This window comes from Narcine bancroftii, chromosome 8 (genome assembly GCF_036971445.1).
Source record: "Narcine bancroftii isolate sNarBan1 chromosome 8, sNarBan1.hap1, whole genome shotgun sequence".
Taxonomy (NCBI): Eukaryota; Metazoa; Chordata; class Chondrichthyes; order Torpediniformes; family Narcinidae; genus Narcine; species Narcine bancroftii.
Window position 1 is genome coordinate 147,145,516 of NC_091476.1, and position 25,738 is coordinate 147,171,253.

At 45.2% G+C, this 25,738-nt stretch overlaps 1 protein-coding gene across 9 annotated transcripts in view; it reads left to right on the forward strand.

Annotated features, from left to right (window-relative positions):
• Positions 1-25,738, forward strand: part of luzp1 (leucine zipper protein 1) — a 156,704-nt gene that overhangs the window by 98,749 nt on the left and 32,217 nt on the right. For 5 of the 9 annotated variants that reach the window (XR_011343455.1, XM_069895198.1, XM_069895199.1 and 2 more), the window contains 2 exons: positions 11,429-14,530; positions 18,511-18,537. Coding sequence is in view for 8 of the 9 variants with exons in the window: in XM_069895198.1 (XP_069751299.1) it covers positions 11,660-14,530; positions 18,511-18,537 (2,898 nt within the window). In the remaining variant the exon portion in view is untranslated. Of the gene's footprint in view, positions 1-11,428; positions 14,531-15,125; positions 16,705-18,510; positions 18,538-25,239; positions 25,289-25,738 lie in introns of those variants that run through there. The other 4 variants (XM_069895204.1, XM_069895202.1, XM_069895203.1 and 1 more) reach the window with 4 other exon arrangements.

Below are 25,738 nucleotides of genomic sequence, written 5' to 3' on the forward strand. Positions count from 1 at the left end.
GCTCATGATTAAATGGTGGGGCAGACTCAATGGGCTGAATAGCCTATTTCTGCTCCTATTTTTATGGTCTTATCATCCAGGTGAGGAAGGGTTGAGAAGCAGGTGAGTGAGGTGAACAAGGCAGTGTGTACACTGGCTCTGTCTGGCACAGAGATTCTAAGGCCAACTCCCATTTTGGGCAATCAAACTAACATGCAGTGACTTCTGATGACAATTCTGAGCAGGTGGGACAATCCTACACATTCCAGTCCATTAAATTTCCGGCGGGGGGGGGTGGGGGGGTAGGCAACATTGTGCAAATAATGAGCTGAATACTCAGCGGTGTGGATCAAAATGCTGAGAGAGCGTTGTGAGGCGAACCTTTGAGGAAACAGTGAATCAGATTCTTGGTTGGTCTCTCAAAACGTAAAGCATCCCATGGTGCTGGAGAATTTTCCACAGTGCCAATACATGTCCTTCCCAGACTGGTGATCTTGGCCCAGCTATAAGACTTTTATTTCTTACACCTTTCACCGCGGAATACATTGCAAAGCACCCCCTAAACCCACACTGAATGAATGGGTATTGAATTTTAGGAAGGAGGTATTCAGGAGATTTGGCTAAGTGTCAGAGAGAGTTAAAGGTAAGGCAAGTAAAAATGTCCAGAAATGGTGCTTTCAGCTGAGTTCAAGGTTCCTTTTATTGTACATTATAAATTTAGTGAACCTAATATATTTGAACTTTTTCTGCCGAATGGATTCACCTCCAGCGCTCCCACAGCTTCTGTAGCCGCACAGACTCCTGAGCTCCAGATCCAAACCTCTGATATGATCAGGAAGCCTTCAGTGCCCGAGGCCCTTTGGAAGCCCTTCTTGCCCTCAGCACTTTCTCGAATCCCAGCTCCGATACTGGTTCCCATGAGACAGTCTTGTGCAGCCCGCAGCCAGTGCGGGTCCCCCGACTGCAAGTCACCAACAGACCACAGCCTGCATGGGTCCTTCAGCCAATGAGCCCCTCGTTGGTCCAATGCCATGGTCAGACAAGTAAAGAAGGGCTACTCATTTGAGGAAGAGAATATTTGGGGTTGAGTGGGTACATTTTAGTCGGGTTTGAAGCCAGCAGTCGTGATTAGGAGGAGTGTGGCCATCAATTTTAACACTGGATTATTTGAGTCAGTAGGTCCTTTCATACAGTCAAAAAGCCCAAGTGTAAAGGCGGAGATTCTCCACTCTTACGCCAGGAGATTTACCTCCATGAATGTACCCTGGCTGGCTCCAAGGTGGCAACTGCAATCTCTCTTGGGGAAGGGTCAACACCGGAGTGCTGCCCTCCACTTCCTAGCATGAATGTAATAGCACTGCAAGCAGATGGCTAGGGGCGGGCTGATGATGTTTCAGTGACATCATCAGCCTGTGACCCATCTCACTCCACGACTCCTCAGGGAATGAGCAGCCAGTGGGGGCCGTCAGGGCAACGGGAGCCAGGCTGTGACCAACCCTGCTGGCTGTTCTGGTCTCCGGTACCTCACCGGGTCACTTCAGCCTTCGGGGCCGCTCACCAGTGCCAGCGGCTCAATACGCCGCAGCGCAATGGCCATCTACCTTACCCATAGCCCCACCCCCCCAAGCAGCTGGAACCATTCTGGGAAACGCAGAGTGGTTCCAGCTGCATGGGGTTGTATGGGTAACGAAGACGACCATTGTTCGCCACGTATGCATGGCATCATGGCACCAGTAGCCTCGCCTCCTGAAGGCGCATCAATGCCCCAGCTGAATGGGGACATTGGAGCATGCTTTTGTGGGTCTGCATGAAAAGGCCCATTGGCTCCCAGCTAAAAGTAGGTTAGTGACAACAAAGTTTGGATTGTGCAGCAGATGGGATGTTAATTAGGAAATCATTGTACTGAACAGAAGTGCAGATAGGAATTTCTGATCTGAAGTGCAGGGGTAAGGCAAGGTTGCATTGTATTTCACTCTGGCAGGTGATTGACTCAACTTTGAAAATCTTATCACAAAAGGCATTGCAGGTATGGCTCTCAGGGCTAAATACAAAACTAATTTGGATGAGCAGTGAAATAGAATTGGACTCTGGAAATATTGAGGTTAGTAATGTTCGGTGAGACAACCAAAGTATGTAATGAATGTGAACTATGTAAATTACTGAACTGTCGATCAACTGGAGAATTGTTAACACCAAGAATTTCTGCAGACTGCAAACAGTTCTTGTGTGGATAAGTTAAGATACTCAGCCAATAAGTAACTAGCTTCTGGTGCAGTGTGTAAATGCCAGGAGTTTATCAATATCACAACTAACTGCATTTCAAAGGCTGTAAACTTCTCTTATTTGCACCTCTAGTTATTTTGCCTTTTCCTGCTTTGTCTCCATAAAAAGCTTTGCTCCCTTTATTGTGAGGCACATGCCGGATAGGTCAGCAGGGTCTGCACTCACACCTCGGGGACAGGGATTCTGCTTCTGTATCCCACTTCAAGGGCCAGAAAAAGGCTCTCGGCAGCTTTATTTTACAGTTTTGAAAGAGTGCTGCACCTTCACGCACTGTCTCCCAGAAGAGAAATGAAACCGGTCTAGAAGACACTGGAATCAGGAGTAACTCTGAAATTCTGATTTCATCTCTCGCTCCCCACCGCGCCCAATTCCATCTGTTCGTCCTCCTTCACCCTCTCCTCTGTTCACATTTCACCTTCTGGCTCCGATCACACTCCAACCCCACTCTCTATGACTTTCTTCCTTCTCTACTCTCAGTCCTGACGTACGGTCTCGACCTGAGACATAGGCAATTCTTTCCCCTCTCCCCACAGATACTGCTCAACTCAGAGTTCCTCCAGTATGCTTCTTGCTCAATAAATGGGGCTGGAGAGTGGGGGGGGGGGGGGGGAGGGAGAGAGAGAGAGGGGGGGAGAGTGTTCTCACCTGCATGCGCTCCATGCCAATACACTGCATGTCCTGATGATGATTCTTTAGGTGAGAAACTCCCTCTTTGTGGAACTTGCTGCATTCAGTTTGACTGCTGTGCTTCTTCCATTGCAGTAGTGACTAGACATCAAAAGTAATTTACTAGACATACCAAGGGCATGGAAAGTGCTTCCCTTTCCCCCTTTCCCTTTCTTTCCAACAACAATTATTTTTTGCTCAGGTTGTTGGTGGCATCTTTTAAAGATCCCATGGCCATTCTCAGAAATTACTTGAGCATATTTGGCAAAAATACACTTGTTCGTTTAATCAAATCCATCCATTTCCACAGTGTTTAATCAACAGTGAATTCCATGGACCACAATGGGAATGGAATTATATTTCAAAGAATAATCCTCAATAGTGATAATTAACCATACTTATTATTAAAGAAAGGATCGTGCCTCTTGGTTTGGATTGCCCCATGATTCTTGGCATGTGTGGATGATCAGTAAATGATGATCTTCAAAGCTTGCTGGGGAAAAAGTGTTTCCCTATTACTCATTCACATATCCTATGCTGGTCTTGCCAAGTCACCAGGTTGTAATAGTTTGCTTACAGGGGAGTGAACCTTTTGACAAATATTCAGTGGCGACTTAATAGGGCCAGGGCTTAAACGTCTTGCTCAGCTGATGAACCTTAGGATAGTCAGATGGGCAGCTTGAGTTGTGGAAGCCAATCCAGAGAAGTCTAGTGGAGGTTTCCCAGCAACCATGGTAATCCGATGTTTGAATCCTGGAAAGAGAATGCAACATTATGGACGCACATTAGGCAGATCACTGGAAACGAGTGCAGTCCAATGCACTGATGCCAGTCTCAAAGCTTACATTGTCACGGAAACGGCAAACACAGGATGCGATCAGGCCGGTTCCTCTTTATAAGAGTCCCAATGTTACAGGATACCTGTTCATCAGTCTCACAGCCTAAGGGAAGAAGCTATTTCCTAGCCTGGCAAGTCCTGATTTTGATGCTCCTGTTCCTCCTTCCTGAAGATAGAAGGTAAAAGATACTGTGTGATGGATGGTGGAGGGGTCCTCAATAATTCTTTGAGCCCTATTTAAGCAAATATGCCCGGTGAAGATCATCAACAGAAGACCATTTTAATAATCCTCTTGTGTTGATTTCTGGTCCGATGCTTTACACAATGATGTAACCAGACAGGACACTCTCAATTGTACTCCTGTAAAATGTCAATATGGGAGCTAATGACCTTGCCCTCCTTGACCGACTTAGGAAGTGTAGACACTGCTGCGTCTTCCTGACTAATGAGGAGGTGTTTTAGGTCCAGGGTATGTTGTCCTGATGATGTAAACAAAGATTACCAGACATATTTTCATCTTAAAAATCAACTGTAAATTCAAAGGGAGGCCCCTACCAGGTGACACCTGTTGCCTAAAACAAGGATAATGCTATGTATAAAATATCTTCATTGACACCATCAATATATTCATTCAGAAGTATCAAACGATGCACACCTTTGAAGTAATGTCATGTGAATACTTGAATACTTGTGATAATTTATCTGTCTGTGTATCTGTTGTTTGCTTTAAGCAGGTTGTATTGGCCTAACTTGCTGGTTCATTGAATGCTTGTCAAATCACACACACACACACACACACACACACACACACACACACACACACACACACACACACACACACACACACACACACACACACACACACTGAGTACTTGAACTAAAATCTCAGCCATGGTGCGTGAATCTGAACTATTTCCTTTTATAATAAGACGGGATGTTCTGGAAATGGAGAGGAGCAGAGTTCCAGTGGAAATTTTTTGAGCCAACACTAAATAAATGACCATGCTTCAGAGACTTGCGTGTTGTCTAGAACCATCATTGTGGAGTTGGGTTTGTTGACGTTGCCACATTTTGAACTGAACAGAATAATGCCCTCTACTCTTTTAATTAACGAAAATAAGATGAGTTTCCTATAATTTGGTGGTGTTGAACGTAAATCTGAAAGCGGATCAATTACTCCTGGCCTCAAACTGCAACTCGTAAATGCCGGATCATAAAACAAAATGGTTCTGGTGTTGACACGTTACTGAAATAGGCCATGGAAAGGGTTAAGCAGAAACAGATGTTGCCTTGCACCATGCTTTAAAACTGATGAATGTTTGTGATCTGGGTCCATGGATTATTACAAATATATCATGATGTCAGCAGGGTGTCATAAATTGACAAGTTTCAACATTCAGCCCATTGCAGCATTGCATGAATTATGGCTGCCAGTGGTACATTTTAATGCATCCATTTAAAACTGTGGACGCCAATCGAACCTTTAAGTGTGAACCCTGAATTCTGGTCCATTTGCATAATTGTTTCCCAAGATTATGAGTGGCATAGATTAGGGTGGACAGCCAGTGCTTGTTTTCCAAGGCAGGAATAGCAAACACCAGAGGACATGCATACAAATTGAAGGGTGGGACATTTAAGGGAGACAGGAGCAGTTTTTTTAATGAAGAAAGTTCTAAGTGCCTGGAATGTCTTGCTGGGGATGGTGGTGGAGGCAGAAATATTAGGGACATTTAAGAGACTCTTAGACAGACACATGGATGGAAGAAAAATAGAGGGTTACAGGGTAGGGAAGGTTTAGTACTTTTTTAAAGTAATATACAAGTTGGCACAACATCAAGGGCTGAAGGACCTGTACTGTGTTTTATGTTCTAGAAGGACGAGCCAGAGATGACTTGCTTTCAGCTGACCAAAGACATTGTCACATGGTGTTTGAACAAAGATTGACCATCAGTAATGTGCTTTGTCACTCATTAGCCTGTGGATCCAGTAGCTGTTCAGAGTTACCATTGAGCTTCTAGATATTGTCGTTCTGAGCTTCTACCTGGGGACAGAGCCAAAGAATTTAAGTCCACAGCCAAGCCCCAAATGTGAATTGGCATTGCGGGGAATCAGCTTTGGAAGTGTCCAGCTTCCAGCAATTCTCTCCTGTGATCCCAGTCCAGTAGTAGGGGGTGTAAAACTGGTATCCATCTTCTGAATATGACGTAAAATTGCAGCCTCACAGCCGTGACCTTGTTCCAAACTTCTAACACCCTTTGCCCCTGATCCATAATTTCATTGCACATTATCTTTCTCACTCTTAGTACTTTCATGATTATATTTACAAATTATTGAGTGGCCACAGTTCTCTGGCATTTCTACACATCAAACTGTAAATTTAAGAAGTGCTGGAATTGACAGATCATACAACGTCTGTGGAAAGTGAAACTGATAATATTTCAGGTCAAAGAACACTTGTTAGAACTTCCATCTATAAGGGGGAGCAAATCCCAAGATACTGTTCTGTAAATGCCTAAAAAAGTGCAAAATAAAAATGAGCTTGTGTTCACCTTTCTTTGTTCATTTCCCTGGGATGTTGTTTGAGTGAAAGGATCAGCGTCTGGGAAAGTGCACGGAAAAATTTCCATTCTCCTGTTAAGAATATACAGTGAAAACCCTGATATCCAACACCTATGGGGATAGGTAGATGCCGGATAAGTGAATTTGTCTGTTGCTTGAGATTATGTGTTATGCAATTAGTGAACTGACTGCTAGGGCACTGAAATTTAAACTTAGATTTAAAATTTAAATTTAAACATACAGCATGGTAACAATCCACAAGCCCATGCCGCCTAATTACACCCAATTAGCCTGCAACCCCAGGTACATTTTGAACGGTGAGAGGAAACTGAAGCTCCTGTGGAAAACCCATGCAGACACGAGAAGAGCGTACAAACTCCGTACAGACAGCGCTGAATTCGAACCCAGGTCCCAATTGCTGACGCAGTTACAGCGTTGTGCTAATAATGCCACCCATATTTTATTACCTATTTATTTTCCACAATTTTTTTTTTGCAGGTTTCACCAATTTGCTTCATTTAATCCACTTGTACTCTGCAACATGCTAAACCACTGTGAATTGAGGGAATAGTATTATAATGAACTTCAGTCGAGTCCCAGATGACTGAGGGTAACCTTCCCCTTGCGACTAGCACCAATGCAATAATAACCTTTCCAACTATCGCATGGCAAAATGGAGTCTTTTGTGGAGTCATTCATTTCCCTTAGCTGCTTACTGTATTCATTCATTTCCTTAGCTACTTACTGTGCAGTTTTCTGTAACCTTGGTAACCCAAATCAAATAGAACATAATATTTAACGCATTATATAGTCCAAATTATTGTAAAATAAAGGCAGGCATGAAATAAGAAAAGAGAAAGTGGCTGTGAAAATCTGTAGCTGCCAAGATTTGTTCCCCATGAACTTGTGCCAGTTATAAAGATAGTGGAAGTGCTATTTGTAGTTTGAGAAAGCCGCACAAGATTTCATGCCTGTTGCACACTTCATATCCCTCTATTTGCACTCTTTGATATGCAGTTGCTTCGGAATTTTATCCCGATTTGATCTTGCTGGTACCAGACACAAATCCCTGCTCCCAAGACTGAATTCAGAAATGAAGGGCTCCTGACATTCCCACAAGCAGGTGTACAAGGCTAATAGAAGTTCACTCTCCTTCAAAGTCTCTCCGTCCCTAAACTAGCAGCAAATTATTTAATAATTTCAGCTTTCAAGGAAATACCTCTGCTAATATTATCGGTGAGGTGAAGCAAGTGCTGCTTTAAAAACTGCTTAAAGTCCATGGAATTGAAACTCTTCCATTGAACTACAGCTGATAGGTCAGCACGGTTAGCGCAGTGGTTTAGCGCAACGCTGTTACAGCACCAGCAACTGAGGTTCGAATCTGATGTTGTTCATTCGCCCCGTGTCTGTGGTTTCCTAGCATCGTTCAAAAAAGAGTCCAAGAATTGGGCAGAAAGGGCTTGTGGGCCAAAAGGACCTATTACCGTGCTGTATGTCTTAATTCCATATTTAAATTTACCAGGAGGGATTAATGACTGTATTCTAAATCTTCTCCACCATCACACCTTCACTCTGTCCCTCAATTTTAAAATTTTTATTGCTAATTTCAAATCCCTTCCTTGTATGTTCATTTTCCAAATACCAGCCTTCATGAGATACCTGCACTCCTCCAATTTTGATCTCTTTAACCCCCCCCTCCCCCCCACTCTCTGCTCCTTTCAATCTCTTCAGAGAAACACTTCATCTTTGACCAAACTCTTAAGTCACCACAAGTATGGAGTTTCAGGCAACGTTAAAGATTCTAGTTTGACTTAGAGATGCAGCCTGGTAACGGGCCCTTCCGGCTCATGAGGCCGCACCGCCCAAATACTCCCAAGTGACCAGTTAACCTACTAACCCCTTATGTCTTTGGAAAATGGGAGGAAACCAGAGCACTCGGAGGGAACCCACATGGACACGAGGAGAACATACAAACCACTTACAGACAGTGGTGGATTCAGACCTGGGTCACTGGTGCTCTAATAGCAATGTGCTAACCATGCCACCCCTAATCCCATATGAAAGTAAGCGACTATAGTTGTATCATGTCGGGAGAGTTAATGCCCATCACTGGGAGCTTAGGAGCTTTAACTTTTATTCTGGGTCTTGGATTCACCTTGGCTTACAATTTTTATGCTTTTATGAAATAAATTAGTCTGACCTCACTAATGTTTTTTTTTAAATTTAGACATGCAGCACGGTAACAGACCATTTCAGCCCACGTCCATGTGGCCCAATTTACACCCGATTAACCTACAACCCTCATACGTTTCGAATGGTGGGAGGAAACCAGAGCACCTGGGGAAAACCCATGCAGACACAGGAAGAACTTACCAACTCCTTCGAACCTGGGTCCCAGTTGCTGCCGCTGTAAAGGCATTGCACTAACCACTACACAAACCATGCCACCCCTGCAGTTTACAAAAGAGGCGGCCCGTAATGCACCAATTGCTGCTTGCTTTAGCTTGAGCCCCCTTCCGCTCCCTTCCTCGTCCTCGCTATTCGCAGCATGGCATTAGCCTCAATAAAGGTCTTTGAAGGAATCAAACAACTTGCTCATCAATGGGATCGCTTGCATCTATTCTATATCCCTAGTTACTCTGGAACCGAGGAGAGAGTTAATGGGTCAACATAGTGAAGGAGTGAAAACACAAAATGCTGTCTGAAGTCATTGAAGAGATGAAGGGCACATGAGGTGTTGCGGATGTAAATGGGGAAGGATCTGAAGGCGAAGAGATGGAGGTGATTTACTATCACAGGGATGGATCTGAATATTGGCCAGAGTGGACATAGATGACAGATTTCCTTTCTTGAAGGATGTTTGTGAGCCAATAGGGTTTTAAGATAATCTGACAACTCCACTGACATCATTACTGACTTTTTTTTTAATTCTAGATTTATTTAATTACTCAAATTTAATTTTCCAGCTGCCTTGGTAGGATTTGAACTCTTGTTTCAGGATCAATGGTTCAGAAGTGGTGTGTGTCAAGTCAATTGACAGTGGCGCTGATGCACCAAATAAATTCTCTAGACCTTTCCTGATGAAGTTTGTTGAAGATGGCATCTCTTTAAATCCTGGACTCATGAGATGGTTACAGAGGTGGTTGATCCAAGTATATTTAATGGGACAGTTATAATCTTGGTCAGTTGAAGGAATGTAGTTGCCATAACATACTTTGTGGGGGGGGGGGGGGTTTCAATAAAGTGAGGATGGCAGAGGCTTGTATGGGGGAGTGGGGATAATGGGTCTTTTTCAAGGGGAAAGAATGGAAAGGGATGGAGATACACTGGGCGTGTCCACAAAATGTTAGAGCAGACTTTTTTGGAACATGGATGCCAGAATGGATCCATTGGGGTGAATGGCCTGCTTCTGTGGTAGAGATACTGAATTCCATCCTACTGAGGCACCCTAATGTGATTATATTTTTGTATTTTACACAAAAATGCTGGAGAAACCTAGCAAGTCGCAAAGCGTTCTTATGAGGCAAAGATAAAGATGCATAACCAATGTTTTGGGCCTGAGCCTTTGCTTGTCTGTGAAACCTGTTGCTACAGGTGGCTGTGGAAGCAAGCAAGGTCATTGGGTGTATTGAAGGCAGAGATTGACATGTATACAGATGAGGCTTTTGGACACAATGTCTCACTAACAATCCTTTACTTCAATTAATTTTACAGTATTATTGTCCAACGTCTACCGGTGTGAAATCTGTACAGTTTTCTCTCATGTCTTGAATTGTATGGAGTGCTGCAGAGAGTGACAAACCCAGCTCAATGAAAAAGCACATCCCACCCTGGCCACTCCTCCTGTTGGGAAGAAGATGCGAGATTATGATTCAAGGAGTTTCTTTTTCATTGTTATCTGACTCTTGACTGAACCTCACACGAATCGAATAATGTTCTCTTTGCTTAGTTCTAACTAACTTCTGTCTAACTCTGCTCTGTGTCAACACTGCTGTACTGACTGCATACGAGTTAACTGGCTGGATTGCACACAAAACGAATTCTCTCTGTATCTCTCTCGCTACACATGACAATGCGGTTGAACTTAGTTCTGGAAACAGTGGAGATCTCTTCCTCTCCCCCCCCCCCCCCCCCCCCATCAAGGGGATTGAGTGTGTCACAGATAAGAACTACAGGGTTTTAATTTGACATGTAAAATGCATGTGCAAGAGGGGAAAGGTTGATTTACCACCTATCGCAAATTGTTTTTTCTCTATTACTATGTCATTTATTAGATATAGTTCTGTGAATAGTTGCTGTTTGACACATTGTTTATTGAAATAAATATTTAATTAAAGCTTGAAATTGAGGATGGGATGCTGAACTTTGGCCTTTGGGAGCATTAGTTGGTACTAATAGCATAATAAACTCTCTCCAGATCATGAAAAGTTTGGCAAGAGAAGTAACTTAGAGTCCAGTTCCCCTTGGTTAATGGTCCTTTGTGCCCGGGATCAAACGCTCAACATGCCAAATCTAATTGGGCTGCATTTAACCAATAGAAATAAAAAGATACTTTCAAAAGTAGCAGATCATCTGGTCACTTATTTCTCTGATGTTTTGTGGAATCTTCCAGTCCAAAGTTCAGGCTTTGCACTTCCTACATTGCAACAGTGAGCACACAAAAAGAATAGCTCATTTGATGGCCTCGGGGGTGGAGGGGGGAGGGGTGGGGAGGCATGGGGGGGGGGGGGGTCAAAAGGCTCCATATAAAGGTGGAGCCTCCCACTCTCCTCTGTCACCATAACCCACTAGGAGGCAGCAGTTTCTGGAGGAAGAGGGAGTTCTGTCACAGTTCCAGCCTTCAGAAGGGACACCAAAATGGGAATTTCCCTGGGAATTTTCCTGCCAGTACTCCAGGGCCATGGTTGTAAATGTGCTGGAAGCCCAGCAGAATGTTTGTTGGTGATGAAGGCAATTGTGTCCTAGAGGAAATAAGTAAAAGTTTTTCTTTCTTAGAAGGATTATGTTACACAGTGTTTCTCCTGACTGAACTAAATGTAGTTAATTAAAACTCCTTGCGTAACCATGGCGAGAATTCTCAGGTATCTTTTATTTTCTTTACAGGTTAAAATGCTTTTGACTCCGAAAAGGGCATTTCAGACGCAAGGGATTTGGGAAAAAAAAGTGAAAATTGTGCTTGAGAGTTTCAACAATTAAGATAAAATCCTAGCCAGAAGAGGTGAAGGATAAATGCCCAAAGTGAGGGGGTGGGGGGTGAAAGGTTTTAAGACTGAAAGATAAGTCACCCTTGGTAACCCCTCCTCAATCCAAACTCTGCCATTGGAAGGAAAAGTGATGACAGACATGATGAGTCTGAAGGAGACTTCGAGCCGGCAGCTCAGGTTAAAGTTAAGCAGCTTGGGACGTCGGGTGGATGAACTGGAGGAGGCCACAAGGAGCCTCCATCGGATGGAGGACGAGATCATGGACCTACAGGACAAGGTCATTCAGGCAGAAGGCAGCAACTCCAGCCTCCTGTCTGACGTGGACGTCCTGCGCAGGCGGGTCCTGGCCATCGAGGGGAAGGATGAGGAGGTAAGGAAGGCCGAGGACATGTGCAGGCACCTGAAGGAGAAGCTAGAGGCGGAGGTTAAGCTGAGCAAAAGCCTCAAGGAGGAGATTGAAAAGCTGCAGGACAGAATGGCGGATCTGGAGAAGTTGGAGGAGGCGTTCAACAGGAGCAAGTCGGACTGCACTCAGCTGGGCCTGAGCTTGAATGAGGAGAAGAACCTAAGCAGGAAGCTGACATCCGAACTGGAACTCCTCCGAAGCCGAGTGAAGGAGCTCGAATTCTCAGAGCACCGACTTGACAAATCGGAAAAATCCATCATTTTGGAACTGGAAAAGTTAAAATCACTCACTATCATGCTGGCTGAGGAAAGAAAAGCCATGAGTGAAACACTGCAGGAGAATGAGCAAGCTATACAGGACTTGACAATGAAATTAGAAATGAATAACAGAATCAATGCAGCAGACCAAAGCAAGAACTCCTCAAATCTCAGGGCTAATGTAATTGAGAAGACCTACGGTTATACAGGGGACAGAAGTGACCTCAGGATCGAGGAAACCATGTCCACTAGCCTCTCCTCCAAAGGAAGCCTGGGAAAGAGAGGGTTAGACTCTCTGACCATAGCACACAATGTTGGACTCGGAAACAGAGACACCCAGGGAGGCCAAGAGGACAACAAGATTAAGGATCTCACTCAAGAAATCGAAAGGTTGAAGAAGCGTCTGACCTTCCTTGAGATGGTGGAGGAAGACTTGAAGAAAACCGAGGCAAAGCACAATGAGTTGCAGGAGAAGTTCCTAAATGAGCAATCACTAGCCAAACTGCTGGGTGACCAGATAGAGGAAATGAAGCAGCAGATGTCCAGGGACAAGGCCTTGGGGAACGGGGAGACCACACAACAGGAGATTCGCATCAGGTCCCGGCAGGACAAACCAAAGTATAGGGGGGTGGCAACCGAATCGCAGGTCCTGAAAGAGAAATCTCAGGAGGTTTCATCTCAGCCAAGAAGCCAGAGGGAGAAAATGAGAAATCGAGACTTGCTGATAGATGATGACATTGTAGGGAAGAGTTACAGGCGTCCACTCAGTCCCGGTGCCAATCGAAGATTTCAGCGGGCATCTTCCAACCCTAGAGTGACGACTGCTGGTGAAAAGAAATGGGAAGAAAAGGCTTCAATGCTTGGTGCTGAACAGAAGGATCAGGACCTCATGCCAGAGAAAGTGAAAAAGACAAGGGAGCCTCCATCTGTGCTCAGTCGATACCCCCCTGCGGCCAATGACCCCAATGCGAAGAGACCCTGGGGTAGTCACAGTAAACCAAGCATTAATGGACCAAAGAGCAAAGCAGATAAAGATAACGGGGACTTGGAGCAGGCTACACTCTCAGACAGACAGAAGAAACCACTGAACTGTTCAGAAATGTCCGCAAATGAGAAGCCGACTGTTGAGGATGAGGTGAACGACTGTGGCGAAGACCCAGTGTCCACAAGCCCTGCCCTTTTGAATGGAATGGTGGCCACTTACACAAACCAGTCGCCTTCTCTGACACCCTGTAGCGAGAGCCAGAGCTCCTACGTAGCGGAGTTTGAAGTCCCCCTTGCCAGGGACATGCCAGCCACCGAGAGAATGCCCACGAGACCACACCGGTCAAGGTATTTGCATTCTTCGAGGTCCCAAGACCTGGGTTTGGAGTACACCGCAGTGAAGTGTTGCCCAGAGCAAGAGTCTCCCAAGTTCAAGCACGGAGAGCCCTCGGCTTCGCACAACATCAGTGTGAGTTCAAAGTCAGGTCTGGAGCTGAAGAGGGTATGCAGCCCTCGTGAGGGTCTGAGGTCCAAAGCAATCATCAAGCCCGCCATCATCGCTGTGGATAAGAAGGAAGTGATGACAGCTGGGGTGGAGCCGACAGCCGGGGAACACCGGCTCTCTCCCCAAACCATGCCAAATAAAGTAACCAGCAGCATCACCATCCTTCCCTCAGAGTTGTCCTCGCAAAGAGGGGGCACAAGGGAAAAGCACACCTCCATCAGCAACATTACCTTGGGATCAGGCGAGCCATCCGTGCAGCGGAATGTCCCGTACGAAATCTCTGTTCGCCGGAGTGACATCACGATGAGGCCTTTGGAATCGGGCAGCAGCGAAGAGGATGAGGCAGAGCTTGGCAGCGGCAGGGCAGCAGCCGCATCTCCCGAGCTGGCAGACGGCAGCTGTGGGATGCGAGAGTCATCCCCCGAGTATGCAGGTGGGGACGATGGTCTAGTTCCATCCAGGCCGGGGCGGATTCACCCGGCCAGCCGGGAGGAGGTGCCAGAGAGGGCGGCCTGGAGACATAACCCATCGGAAACTCCGGCTCACCCTGCCAAGCGCAACAGTGACCTAGGACTGGATTTTTCCAGGCTGGCCCCAAGGAGGACACACCGGCAGAGTGGCTGGGCCGAGGGAGCTGAGCGGTGTGGCGGTGGAGCCGGAGTTGCCTCTGAGGGCTACACCAGGAGGCTGAGTGGCTACTCGAGTTCCCTGGACATGGGGGAGCCCCGGAGAAGCTCGGCATCAGATCCCGGACGGAGCTATATCGGCCTGACTGAAACGGCGGCCCGGAGAAAGCAGCTCACCTCGGTGGCGTCTAAAGTGGCGGACTGGAACAGCAGCTGTTCTCCGGTAAGTCTCCATCTTGGCGAACGTGCAACGCACGAGTGTAGCACATGGAGGGGCCTTGTGTTCACACCAGTGCAACACACAGGCTGGGCCCTGCGCTTACTCCAGTGCCACGCACCAGTGCAGCATTTTTTAGATTTATACATACTTTATGATAATAGGCCCTTTCGGCCCACAAGTCCGTGTCGCCCAAATACACCCAATTGACCTACAACCCCGGTACGTTTTGAACAGTCGGAGGAAACCAGAGCACCCAGAGGAAACGCACACAGTCACAAGATGAACTTACAAACTCCTTATAGACGGTGGCGGATTCAAACCCAAGATGCTGCCACTATAACAGCATCGCGCTAACCGCTATGCAAACCATGCCGCCTCATTTGGGGTGGGCCCTGTTTTGACACCAGCAGAGCATGTACCATTGTACCCAGATTCAACATGAGACACCTGGGGTATGGTTATGGGATGGAGAATTGGCCATGATGCAGAGAACTTTGCAAACCATCAACTTGGTCTATACCTCCTGCAGGCTCAGGAAAGTTGCCAACGTACTAGCAAGCCTGTCCACCCCACTCATTATCTCTTTTCCTTGCTCCAGCAGGGCAGAAGATTACCAGCTTGAAAACACCAAACTCCAGACCGTTTCTTTCCTGCTGTTATCAAACTCTTAAATGATCCCCTCATTGATAAAAGATAATACTTTTGCGCTACTTGAGCTACTCATTCCCCAACACTTTGTTTTGTAACCCTTTAACTTAACATAACACTACATCCTTTTGTGTAACTAATGCAGTGTCTGCTATACTTGAGTATGTCTACTTGCCTGGATAACACCCAAAGCCAAGTTTTTAACCATATGTGTGACTATAAACAACTCATTTCAATAATGCCATTGAATGACAGGGAAGAAGTGCCTTTTATTTTTGAATCTGTTGAGAAGGTTTTTTAAAAATTTAGACATACAGCACGGTAACAGGCCATTTCGGCCCACAAGTCCATGCTGCCCAATTTACACCCAATGTACCTACAACCCTGGTACGCTTCAAATGGTGGAAAAAAACCAGAGCCCCCAGGGAAAACCCACGCAGACACAGGGAGAACATACAAACTCCTTACAGACAGCGCAGGATTTGAACCTCGGTCGCTGGCGCTGTTAAGGCGTTGCGCTAACCATTACGCCAACCATGCTGTCTCCTTTTCTTAGTCTGATACCTGGAGGGGCTGGGTTCATTGAATAGACGAGATTTCCTTCTGCTGGAGTCCACGAGCGTGAGAGACAACCTGATTGAAACACACGTTGTGCATAATGATGTTTATTGTTATATACATTGTACAATGTAATATACACCAAAATTCTTACTTGCTGCAGCCAAACAGGTACTTCACAAAAGAAGTATAATAATATACATTAAATTAAAAATGGATAAAAATAGCGTTGGAGAGGATTCAGAGAAGGTTCACAAGGATGATTCTGGGAAGGGATGGGCTACTATATGAAGATTGTTTGACTGCTCTTGGCCTTTACTCGTTGGAATTTTGGAGAATGGGGGGGGGGGGGATTCTCATTGAAGCCATGGACAGAGATGTACAAAGGTTGTTTACCATGGTGGGAGAATCTTGGACAAGAGGATTGAAGGGCATCTGCTTAGGACAGAGATGCAGAGGAATTTCTTCAGCCAAAGGGTGGTAAATCTGTGGAATTTGTTGCCACAGGTGGTTGTGGAGGCCATGTCATTGGGTGTACTTAAGGCAGAAAATTGATAGGTTTTTGATTCGCTACAGCATCAAAAATTATGGGAAGAAGGCCGGGCAGTGGGCTGAGTGGGAAAATGGATCAGCTCATGATTGAATGCAGGACAGACTCGATGGGCTGAATAGCCCATTTCTACTCCTGTGTTTTATGATATAAAATTCTTGTGACCAAAAAAAAGTTGTGCCGAAGATCCTTTTCCGGGTTGGAGGTGTGGGAGTAGTTTATGATTAGAGTAGTATGGGGAGGTTCAAGCATCTGATAGCCATTGGGACAAAGCTGTTCTTCAGTGGATCTGCTGGTGTAGTACGTCACCAGTAATGCAATAGACCTTGGACTCAAATTCATATCACACTCATATCCTTCCTTTTCTTTGGCTTGGCTTCGCGGACGAAGATTTATGGAGGGGTATGTCCACGTCTGCTGCAGGCTCGTTGGTGACTGACAAGTCCGATGCGGGACAGGCAGACACGGTTGCAGCGGTTGCAAGGGAAAATTGGTTGGTTGGGATTGGGTGTTGGGTTTTTCCTCCTTTGTCTTTTGTCAGTGAGGTGGGCTCTGCGGTCTTCTTCAAAGAAGGTTGCTGCCCGCCGAACTGTGAGGTGCCAAGATGCACGGTTGGAGGCGAGATCAGCCCACTGGCGGTGGTCAATGATGCAGGCACCAAGAGATTTCTTTAGGCAGTCCTTGTACCTTTTCTTTGGTGCACCTCTGTCTCGGTGGCCAGTGGAGAGCTCGCCATATAACACGATCTTGGGAAGGCGATGGTCCTCCATTCTGGAGACGTGACCCACCCAGCGCAGTTGGGTCTTCAGCAGCGTGGATTCGATGCTTGCGGACTCTGCCAGCTCGAGTACTTCGATGTTGGTGATGAAGTCATTCCAATGAATGTTGAGGATGGAGCGGAGACAGCGCTGATGGAAGCGTTCTAGAAGCCGTAGGTGATGCCGGTAGAGGACCCATGATTTGGAGCCGAACAGGAGCATGGGTATGACAACACGCTGATCTTTGTGTGTTTCTCATATCCAAACCCTCCCCTAACACCCCTCGCCCAATCAATACTCACCCTTCCTTTCTCCTGTCTTCTATCCATATCCAATTAACACCTTTCTCTGTTGGTCTGTACTCCCCCCCCCCCCCCCCCACCAGCCAACATTCTTTAATTTTCCTCAGGCATTTAATTCAGGCACTTCCCTTCTTTTTACTTACACCTTGAAGCAGGGCTCAGGTTTGAAACGTCAGTAATATATCTTTACCTCCTCTGGATGCTGCGAGACCTGCTATGTTCCTGCAGCATTTCTCTGTTTCAGTCTCGGCAATCTCCAATTTCATCGCATCAATTTCAGCCTGTCACCTGCCAGCCTGTGTCTCCTCTCCCTCCGTTTCACCCTCAACACTTCCCAACAAGACCCAAAAAGGCCTTCGCTGGGGCATTTTCTAACCTTTGCACCCCTGAGCTGGACGCTGGTCAGGAGGTCAGTGACAGAAGGCAATGTGAGGAGTACGCGATTCCTTCCAATCATCCAGTGTTTCAGACTGTGCTACAATGGGTACAAGTGTCCATGTAAAACAGCAATTGTGCATTAACCATCTAACAAGTGCTTTAGGCTTAATTTATGTTAATTTTATTTATGAATGAATAACCTCTTCGTGATCCTGATTCTGTTAGGTGGCTGTCATAGCTTAGTCTCAGAAGGTGGGTGCACATTGTGGAGTGTGGGGGAGGGGGAGGAATGCGTTAACAGCATTAAGACACCCCTTCTCCCCCCTCATGACGGTAGAAGATTGCATCAATGTTGCCTGTCCTGTTCTCTATAGGATGCAGAACGAAGGTTCCTTTTTAAATGAAAACATATTTTGGAATTATGTTAACAGGCATCATTCTTCACTGTTCAAAATCTAACGTAATGCTCTGTGGAAAAGTGTTTCAGCGTTTGTTGACATTCCCCAGCGATTTATGCAAATATCTCCACTCAATGAAACTTGGCAATTAGTGAAAGGAGGGAAAAGAAGTAAATCAGGAATTTTAATTATTCTGGCAGTGCCAAGACCAATATTATTCTTAATATTATTATTCATCATGGTCTAGCTGACTCCAAGCAAAAACAAATTCCCTCATCAGGACCTGCACATAGCTCATATTGTAGCACAACTGTTTCCCCATTTATATGGACATGGTGCAGCTCCACCTCACCACCAAATTCACTCTCTCCACTCTCCGTTACATTTTCAGATCATCCTGACCAACGAACAGCCCCTGGTGAGCAAGTAGTTCCCTCAGCATGCCACAGAAGAGGCCAAAGCCACTGCTCTTGCCCCTATCAAGGCCCTAACTCTCTCCTGGAAACTGTATGGAACTGAACTAGCCCTGGTCTTGCCCTTGTCCCTGATATTTATTCACATTGGTAAAATGGAAACAAAAAAAAAATTTGAGATACCAGAAATTTGAAAGTTAAATAGAGAATGTTGGAAACAGACAGCTGGTCAGGCAGCTTTGATGGGGAGAGAGAGAAAGAGAGTGAGGTCAGAGGAGGAGATGGAGGAAAGAGGGAGAGGAAGAGTGAGGGGGAGGGGGAGAGAGTGAGAGGAGATGGAGAGAGGGAGAATGAGGGGAAGAGGGAAGCGAGGGAGAGAGTGAGTCAGTTAATGTTTCAGGTCAAAGACCCTTTGTGGTTTCTCTTTCCACAGATGCGATGATCTGCTGGGCATTCTCTGTGTTTTTTGATTAACACTTAACTCACCATTTCTGCTGAAAATCCCCCTCCCATGGATATTCCTATCGCTTTAAGTTTCCCTGGTCTCACAATTGCCCTTTGATCTTTCTACAAAACGGACCTGTTCCCCAGTTAAGTAACAAAAGGACACAAAAAAGTAGGAGCGGGTGTTGACCACAAGCCTATCCCATCTTTAAGTGTGATCATGGCTGATTTATCCTCGTCTGTACCAGTTCCGCAGAGCCCGCAATTTCTTGCTCTTTCAAATATCTATCTCCACCTTAAATAGACTCAATGATCTGGCCTCACACCCCCTCAGGTACAGAGAATCTCAGAGGCATGTGGCCGCATAGGTTCTCTTGCTAACATAATGTGGTAAGTTGGATCAGTAGGTTTGCAGCTGTCACTAAGGTTGGAGGTGTTGTAGACAGCAAGGAAGGATTTCAAAGCTTGCAGAGGGATCTGGACCAGCAGGAAAAATGACAGATGGAATTTAATGCAGATAAGTGGGAGGTGTTGCATTTTGGAAGGACAAACCAGAGAGGACATGTACGGTAAATGATAGGGCACTGAGGCATGCGGTAAAACAGAGGGATCTGGAAATACAGATCTGCAATTCCCTGAAAGCCTCACAGGTAGATAGGGTTGTAAAGAGAGGTTTTGCATATTAGCCTTCATAAATCAAAGTACTGAGTATAGAAGTTGTGCTGTTATGATAAAGTTGTATAAGACATTGGTGAGGCCAAATTTGGAGTACTGTATCTAGTTTTGGTCACCTAACTACAGGAAAGATGTCAATAAGATAGAGAGAGTGCAGAGAAGATGTTGCCCAGACTCCAGGAAATAAGTTACAGGGAAAGGTTAAACAAGTTAGGTCTTTAATCCCTGGAGCGTAGAAGAATGAGGGTAGGTGAGATTCAAACCAGAGGACATGGGTTATGGGTGAAAGGGAAAAAGTTTAGGGGGAACGTGAAGGGTGAACTTCTTCACACAGAGAGTGGTGAGAGTGTGGAACGAGCTGCCAACTGAAGTGGTGAATGTGGGCTCAATTTTAACACTTAAGAAGAATTAGGACAGATACATGGATGGAGAGGTAAGGAAGGGTATGAACTGGATAAAGGTCAGTGGGACTGGGCAGAAAAATAGTTTGGCACAGACTAGAAGGGCCAAAAGGGCCTGTGTCTGTGCTAGAAAGTTCTGTGGTTCTATAGTCATCACCTACCTAATATTCTTGGATGTATAAATTAGAATACAAGCAGAAACAGGCCATTCAGCCCCTTGAGCTGCTAAGCCACTGTGTGGGATCACTGTTAATCCTCTATCTCTATTCCTGCTGTTAATCTGTAGATCTTCATGAGATCACCTCACTCTTCTCAGCTCTGAGGTGGGTTGGTTAGTCTTTCACAGGACAATTCGTTTATCTCCAGAGTCAATCTATGGAATGCAGGTCACATTGACTTCCGAAAATACATTGTTAGAGAAGGAAATCAAAACTGAGCATTGAACTGTACTGCATGGAAACAGGCCATTTGGCCTGTCTCATTCAGACTGGCCATGTTTCCTACCTGAGCTAGTCTCATTTTCCTGTGTTTGGCCAAATCCCTCCTGGTTTAAGAGTGCATTCTAACTTGTTGCATCACTGCCTGGTATGGAGATGCCAATCAACAGGACAGGAACAGGCCACAGAGGGTTATGAACTTGGCCAGCACCATCATGGGCATTAGTCTTCACTCCATCAAGGATATTTTCAAGAGACGTTGTCTCAAGAAAGCAGACTCTATCCTCAAGAACCCCCACCACCCAGGCCATTCCCTCTTCAGCTGCTGCCATCAGAAAGGAGGTACAGGAGTCTGAAGACGAGCACCCAGCGGCACAAGGATAGCTTCTTCCTGTCAACCATCAGATTTTTGAACAGATGATGGACCACAAATATCACTTCACTTTTTTTCTCTTCTTTTACACTAATTATTTATTTTTAAATAGTGTCTTTACAGAAATTTATAGCAATCTTTGCATCTGTAATGCACAATACTGCTGCCTCAAAACAACAAATTTCATGCACATGTTCATGACAATAAATCTGTTTCTGATTCTCAACATTTTTTGGCTATGGCCGTCTTAGGACCCTACTCAAAGTTTATGGGCCCCCCTTCCCTGTGAAGCAGTTGGGTTTTTCTGTACTTCTCTCCTACCATAGAACCATAGAACATTGCAGCACAGAAACAGGCCCCTTTGGCCCTTCTAGCCTGTGCAAAACTGTTTTTTTTGCCTAGTCCCACTGACCTGCACCCAGTCCATGGCCCTCCATACCTCAACCATGTCCAAATTCTTCTCGAATGCTAAAATTAAGACAGCCTTTAACACTGAGTTAGAATTTAATCTGGAGCTCGGTCACATTTCTGAATGGTGAGAATTGCACCATGGCTGCTTTCAGTTTAGCTAAGGATTTTGCTGGTTATCCTTGACTCAAAAACCAGAATGAATCACATGAACCTATATTTCTGACAAGAAAGGTCAGGTACTTCTTCCTAGAAGCATAGAACATTTACTGACTTCAGAAAAAATATTTCATTATTTCAGTCTGTGCCCGCACCCTTAAGTGTGCTGCGGCCCCCATTAAGAATAGCTGCTCTAGACCATTCCTGTCCATGTAGCTGTCCAAATGTCTGTTTAAACTTGCTATTATCCCTGCCCCTCCACATCCTCATGTACCTATCACCTTCTATGTACAAAAAGGCACTCCACAGGATATATTTCAACCTTTCCCCTCTCACCTCAAATCTAGGCCCTCCAGTTTTGGAATTTCAAATGTGGTCTCATTAATGCCCTGTCCAATCCCAGCTAGTCCTCCTCATGGAGAAACATGAGATGTTGCCTTTTGGAAGGTCTATCATGGATAAGACTTACACAGTGAATGGTTAGGGGTCTTTGTGATTTTTGTAAATGTCCTAGATGAAGTGGCAGAAGGATGGGTCAGTAAGTTTGCAGATGACACAAAGTTTGGAGAAGTTGTGGATGGGGCTGGAGGTTGTGAAAGGTTACAGGAGGATATTGACAGGATGTAGAGATGGACAGAAAAGATGGAGTTCAATCTGGATAAATATGAGGTGATGCATTTGAGAAGGACAAGCCAGAAGGCTGAGTACAGGAATAATGGTCAGTTACTAGGAGTGTGGATTAACAGAGGGACCTTGTTGTTCAAATCCATACATCCATCAAGGTCGCCGCCCAGATTGATAGGATAGTTAAGAAGGCCTATGGGATGCTGGGCTTCATTTAATAGGAGGATTGAGTTCAGGAGTAAGTGTGGCCATGTTGCAACTCTACAAATCTCTGGTGAGACCACACTTGGAATATTGTGTTCAGTTCTGGTCACCTCATTATAGGAAGGATGTGGAAGCCATGGAGAGGGTGCAGAGCAAATTTACCAAGATGTTGCCTGGTTTGGAAAATGTTTTATGAGGCAAGGTTAGCAGAGCTGGGACTTTCCTCTTTGGAGTGTAGAAGGATGAGAGGTTACAAGGGTGGGCAGCCAGTGCCTGTTTCCAAAGGCAGGAATGGCAAACACCAGAGGACATATGCACTAAGTTATGGCAGGTAGGGTTAAGAGAGACATCAGGGGTAAGTTTTTTTAAACAGAGAATTGTGGGTGCCTGAAATCTCTTGCCAAGGATGGTGGTGGAGGCTGAAACATTAGGGGCATTTAAGAGACTCGTAAACAGGCACATGGATGAAGGAAAAATAGAGGGTAACGGGATAGGGAGGGCTTAGAACTTTTTTTAGCGATATATGGGTTGGTACAACATTGAGGGTTGAAGGGCCTGTAGTGTTCTATGTCTATGAGTGTTATAGAGCAGAGGGATCTCAGAGTACAGGTACATAGTATCTTGAAAGTGGTGTCATAGGTTGACAAAGGTGGACAAAAAGGCTTTCTGCACATTGGTCTTCATCAGTCAGAGTATTGAAAATAGCATTTGGGAAGTCATGTTGTAGTTATATCAAATGCCAAGGCCCCATTTGGAGTATTGTGTACAGCTTTGGTCATTGTATGCACAGAATGTTGGCAGGTGTATATCTTGATGAAGGCCTCACGTCGGAACCATTGGTGATATATTTTTGTTACATAAATTACACTGCATAACATGCTGAGTTTCCCAGTATTTTTGTGTTAACTACAATCAGTGTCTGCAGATTTTCTTGTTTTTATTCACAGGGTGGTCGAAGCCGATTCTGGCCATTTAAATACTTCCCGTCCAATTACACCCAAATGAACCTACAACCCTTCGCAAGTTTTTGGAGGGTGGGAGGAAACCAGAGCACCCAGAGTAAATCCACAGAGACACGAAGAGAATGTACAAAAACTCCTTACAGAGAAAGCTGGATTCGAACATGGGTCGCTGGCTCTGTTGTAGCATTGAGCTAACCACCACGCTAACCGTACTGCTAACACCATTATTCTTTCTCCAAATAGATAACCTTTATTTCGGCACATTACTCTCCATCTGCCACTTCACTAGTCTATTGCCTCAATTCCAGAATCCAAGAAATGTTGAATTGACATAAACACATCTGCTCTTTCTTCAGCCTCCTCTTTTAAAATCCCTGCAAGATTGGCATGTTTCAACCCTCTTAATTTTTTCAGTGCTTTCTCCTTAGGGATATTAATGATTTTCTGTATACGCTTATCTTTGTGAGGTTTTTCAGTTGGTTGTTTTTCCAGACTCTTTTGTGTAGTCTTCCAAAGGCGCTATTTGCCTTGGCGAGTCTGTTGTCTATCTCATTGTCGATCCTTGCATCTGATGAAATGGTGCAGCCGAGATAGGTAAACTGGTTGACCGTTTTGAGTTTTGTGTGCCCGATGGAGATGTGGGGGGGCTGGTAGTCATGGTGGGGAGCTGGCTGATGGAGGACCCACACTCCTGTTCGACTCCGAATCATGGGTCCTCTACCGGCACCACCTACGGCTCCTAGAACGCTTCCACCAGCGTTGTCTCCGCTCCATCCTCAACATCCATTGGAGCGCTTTCATCCCTAACGTCGAAGTACTCGAGATGGCAGAGGTCGACGGCATCGAGTCCACGCTGCTGAAGATCCAGCTGCGCTGGATGGGTCACGTCTCCAGAATGGAGGACCATCGCCTTCCCAAGATCGTGTTCTATGGCGAGCTCTCCACTGGCCACCGTGACAGAGGTGCACCAAAGAAAAGGTACAAGGACTGCCTAAAGAAATCTCTTGGTGCCTGCCCCATTGACCACCGCCAGTGGGCTGATAACGCCTCAAACCGTGCATCTTGGCGCCTCACAGTTTGGCGGGCAGCAACCTCCTTTGAAGAAGACCGCAGAGCCCACCTCACTGACAAAAGGCAAAGGAGGAAAAACCCAACACCCAACCCCAACCCACCAATTTTCCCCTGCAACCGCTGCAACGGTATCTGCCTGTCCCGCATCGGACTTGTCAGCCACAAACGAGCCTGCAGCTGACGTGGACTTTTTACCCCCTCCATAAATCTTCGTCCGCGAAGCCAAGCCAAAGAAGAAAATATTAATGATTTTAAACTCCTCCCTGAATCTGCCGCTACTTCTGTTGAGTTGATTATGTGAAGGTAGATAAAACTCTCCTTTATTGCCTCAGCTGTTTTTTTATTCACCCATTTTTCTGTTGTTGTGTCTGTGGAATCTGCATTAATTTTCACAACTCTTCCTCATTGCAAAGTTGTAGAACCGCTTGCAACCTCTAATTTTCATTTTGATTATTTGTTGCTTCATCTGAAGTCTTAATCTTCAAGCTCACTAATCTTCTTCTTTTAATGAAGTCCTGCCTTCAGTAAACCACAGATGAATAATTTTTACAGTAGGGATTTTAAGTGCATTTATTAAAGAATTTCAAATGTTGTCAATCTAGTAAACTTTTAAATTTAAATATATACTGCTTGGTAACAGGCCCTTTCGGCTCATGAGCCCGTGATGCCCAATTACACCCAATCCCTGATACGTTTTGGAGGGTGAAAGGAATCCGGAACCCCTGGAAGAAACCCATGCAGACACAGGGGGAACATACGAACTCCTTACAGACAGTATCAGATTCCAACACCGATCCCTGGCACTGAAACAACGTTATACTAACTGTGGAGCCACAATCTAACTTGCACCTTTACAATTGCCTTTCCCTTCAAGACTCTGGTTTCTGACTGATTGTATTTCTCTTGAACTACCAACAAATTATTTTCTATTTTGATCACTTTTCCCCAGAGTATCACTTGCTAAAACAGGACCGAGGAACATTGTCCCACTACGCAAGGTAAGATTTGAGATGTCCATCGCTGTTTCCCTGAAACCATCCTCCATACTTTCCGTGATCTCGGCAACTAAAATACGTCAGCCAATTTCATTTGCAAAACTGACCTTTCTAAAGCACCCTGGGGTAAAGCACCAAAGTCTGGCGACACCGTGATTGGAGTAAAAACACAAAGCTGGAGAAACTTAGCAGGTCAAACAGTGTCCTTTATATAGCAAAGATAAAGATTCATAACCACAGAGCCCTTCATCAAGGTATGAGCATAAGAAGTCAGCATCTGAATGTAATGCTGTTAAAGTGCCAGTCACCCAGGTTTGAATCCAGCTCTGTCTATATAATGTTAATAGTAATATTTAGGTTAAGGTTAAGCTCTATCTCTTATAAAATGTCTTAGTAAAATAAATTATATATGTATTAATAAGTTAGTTGTGGACTAGTACAGGGTCACACACA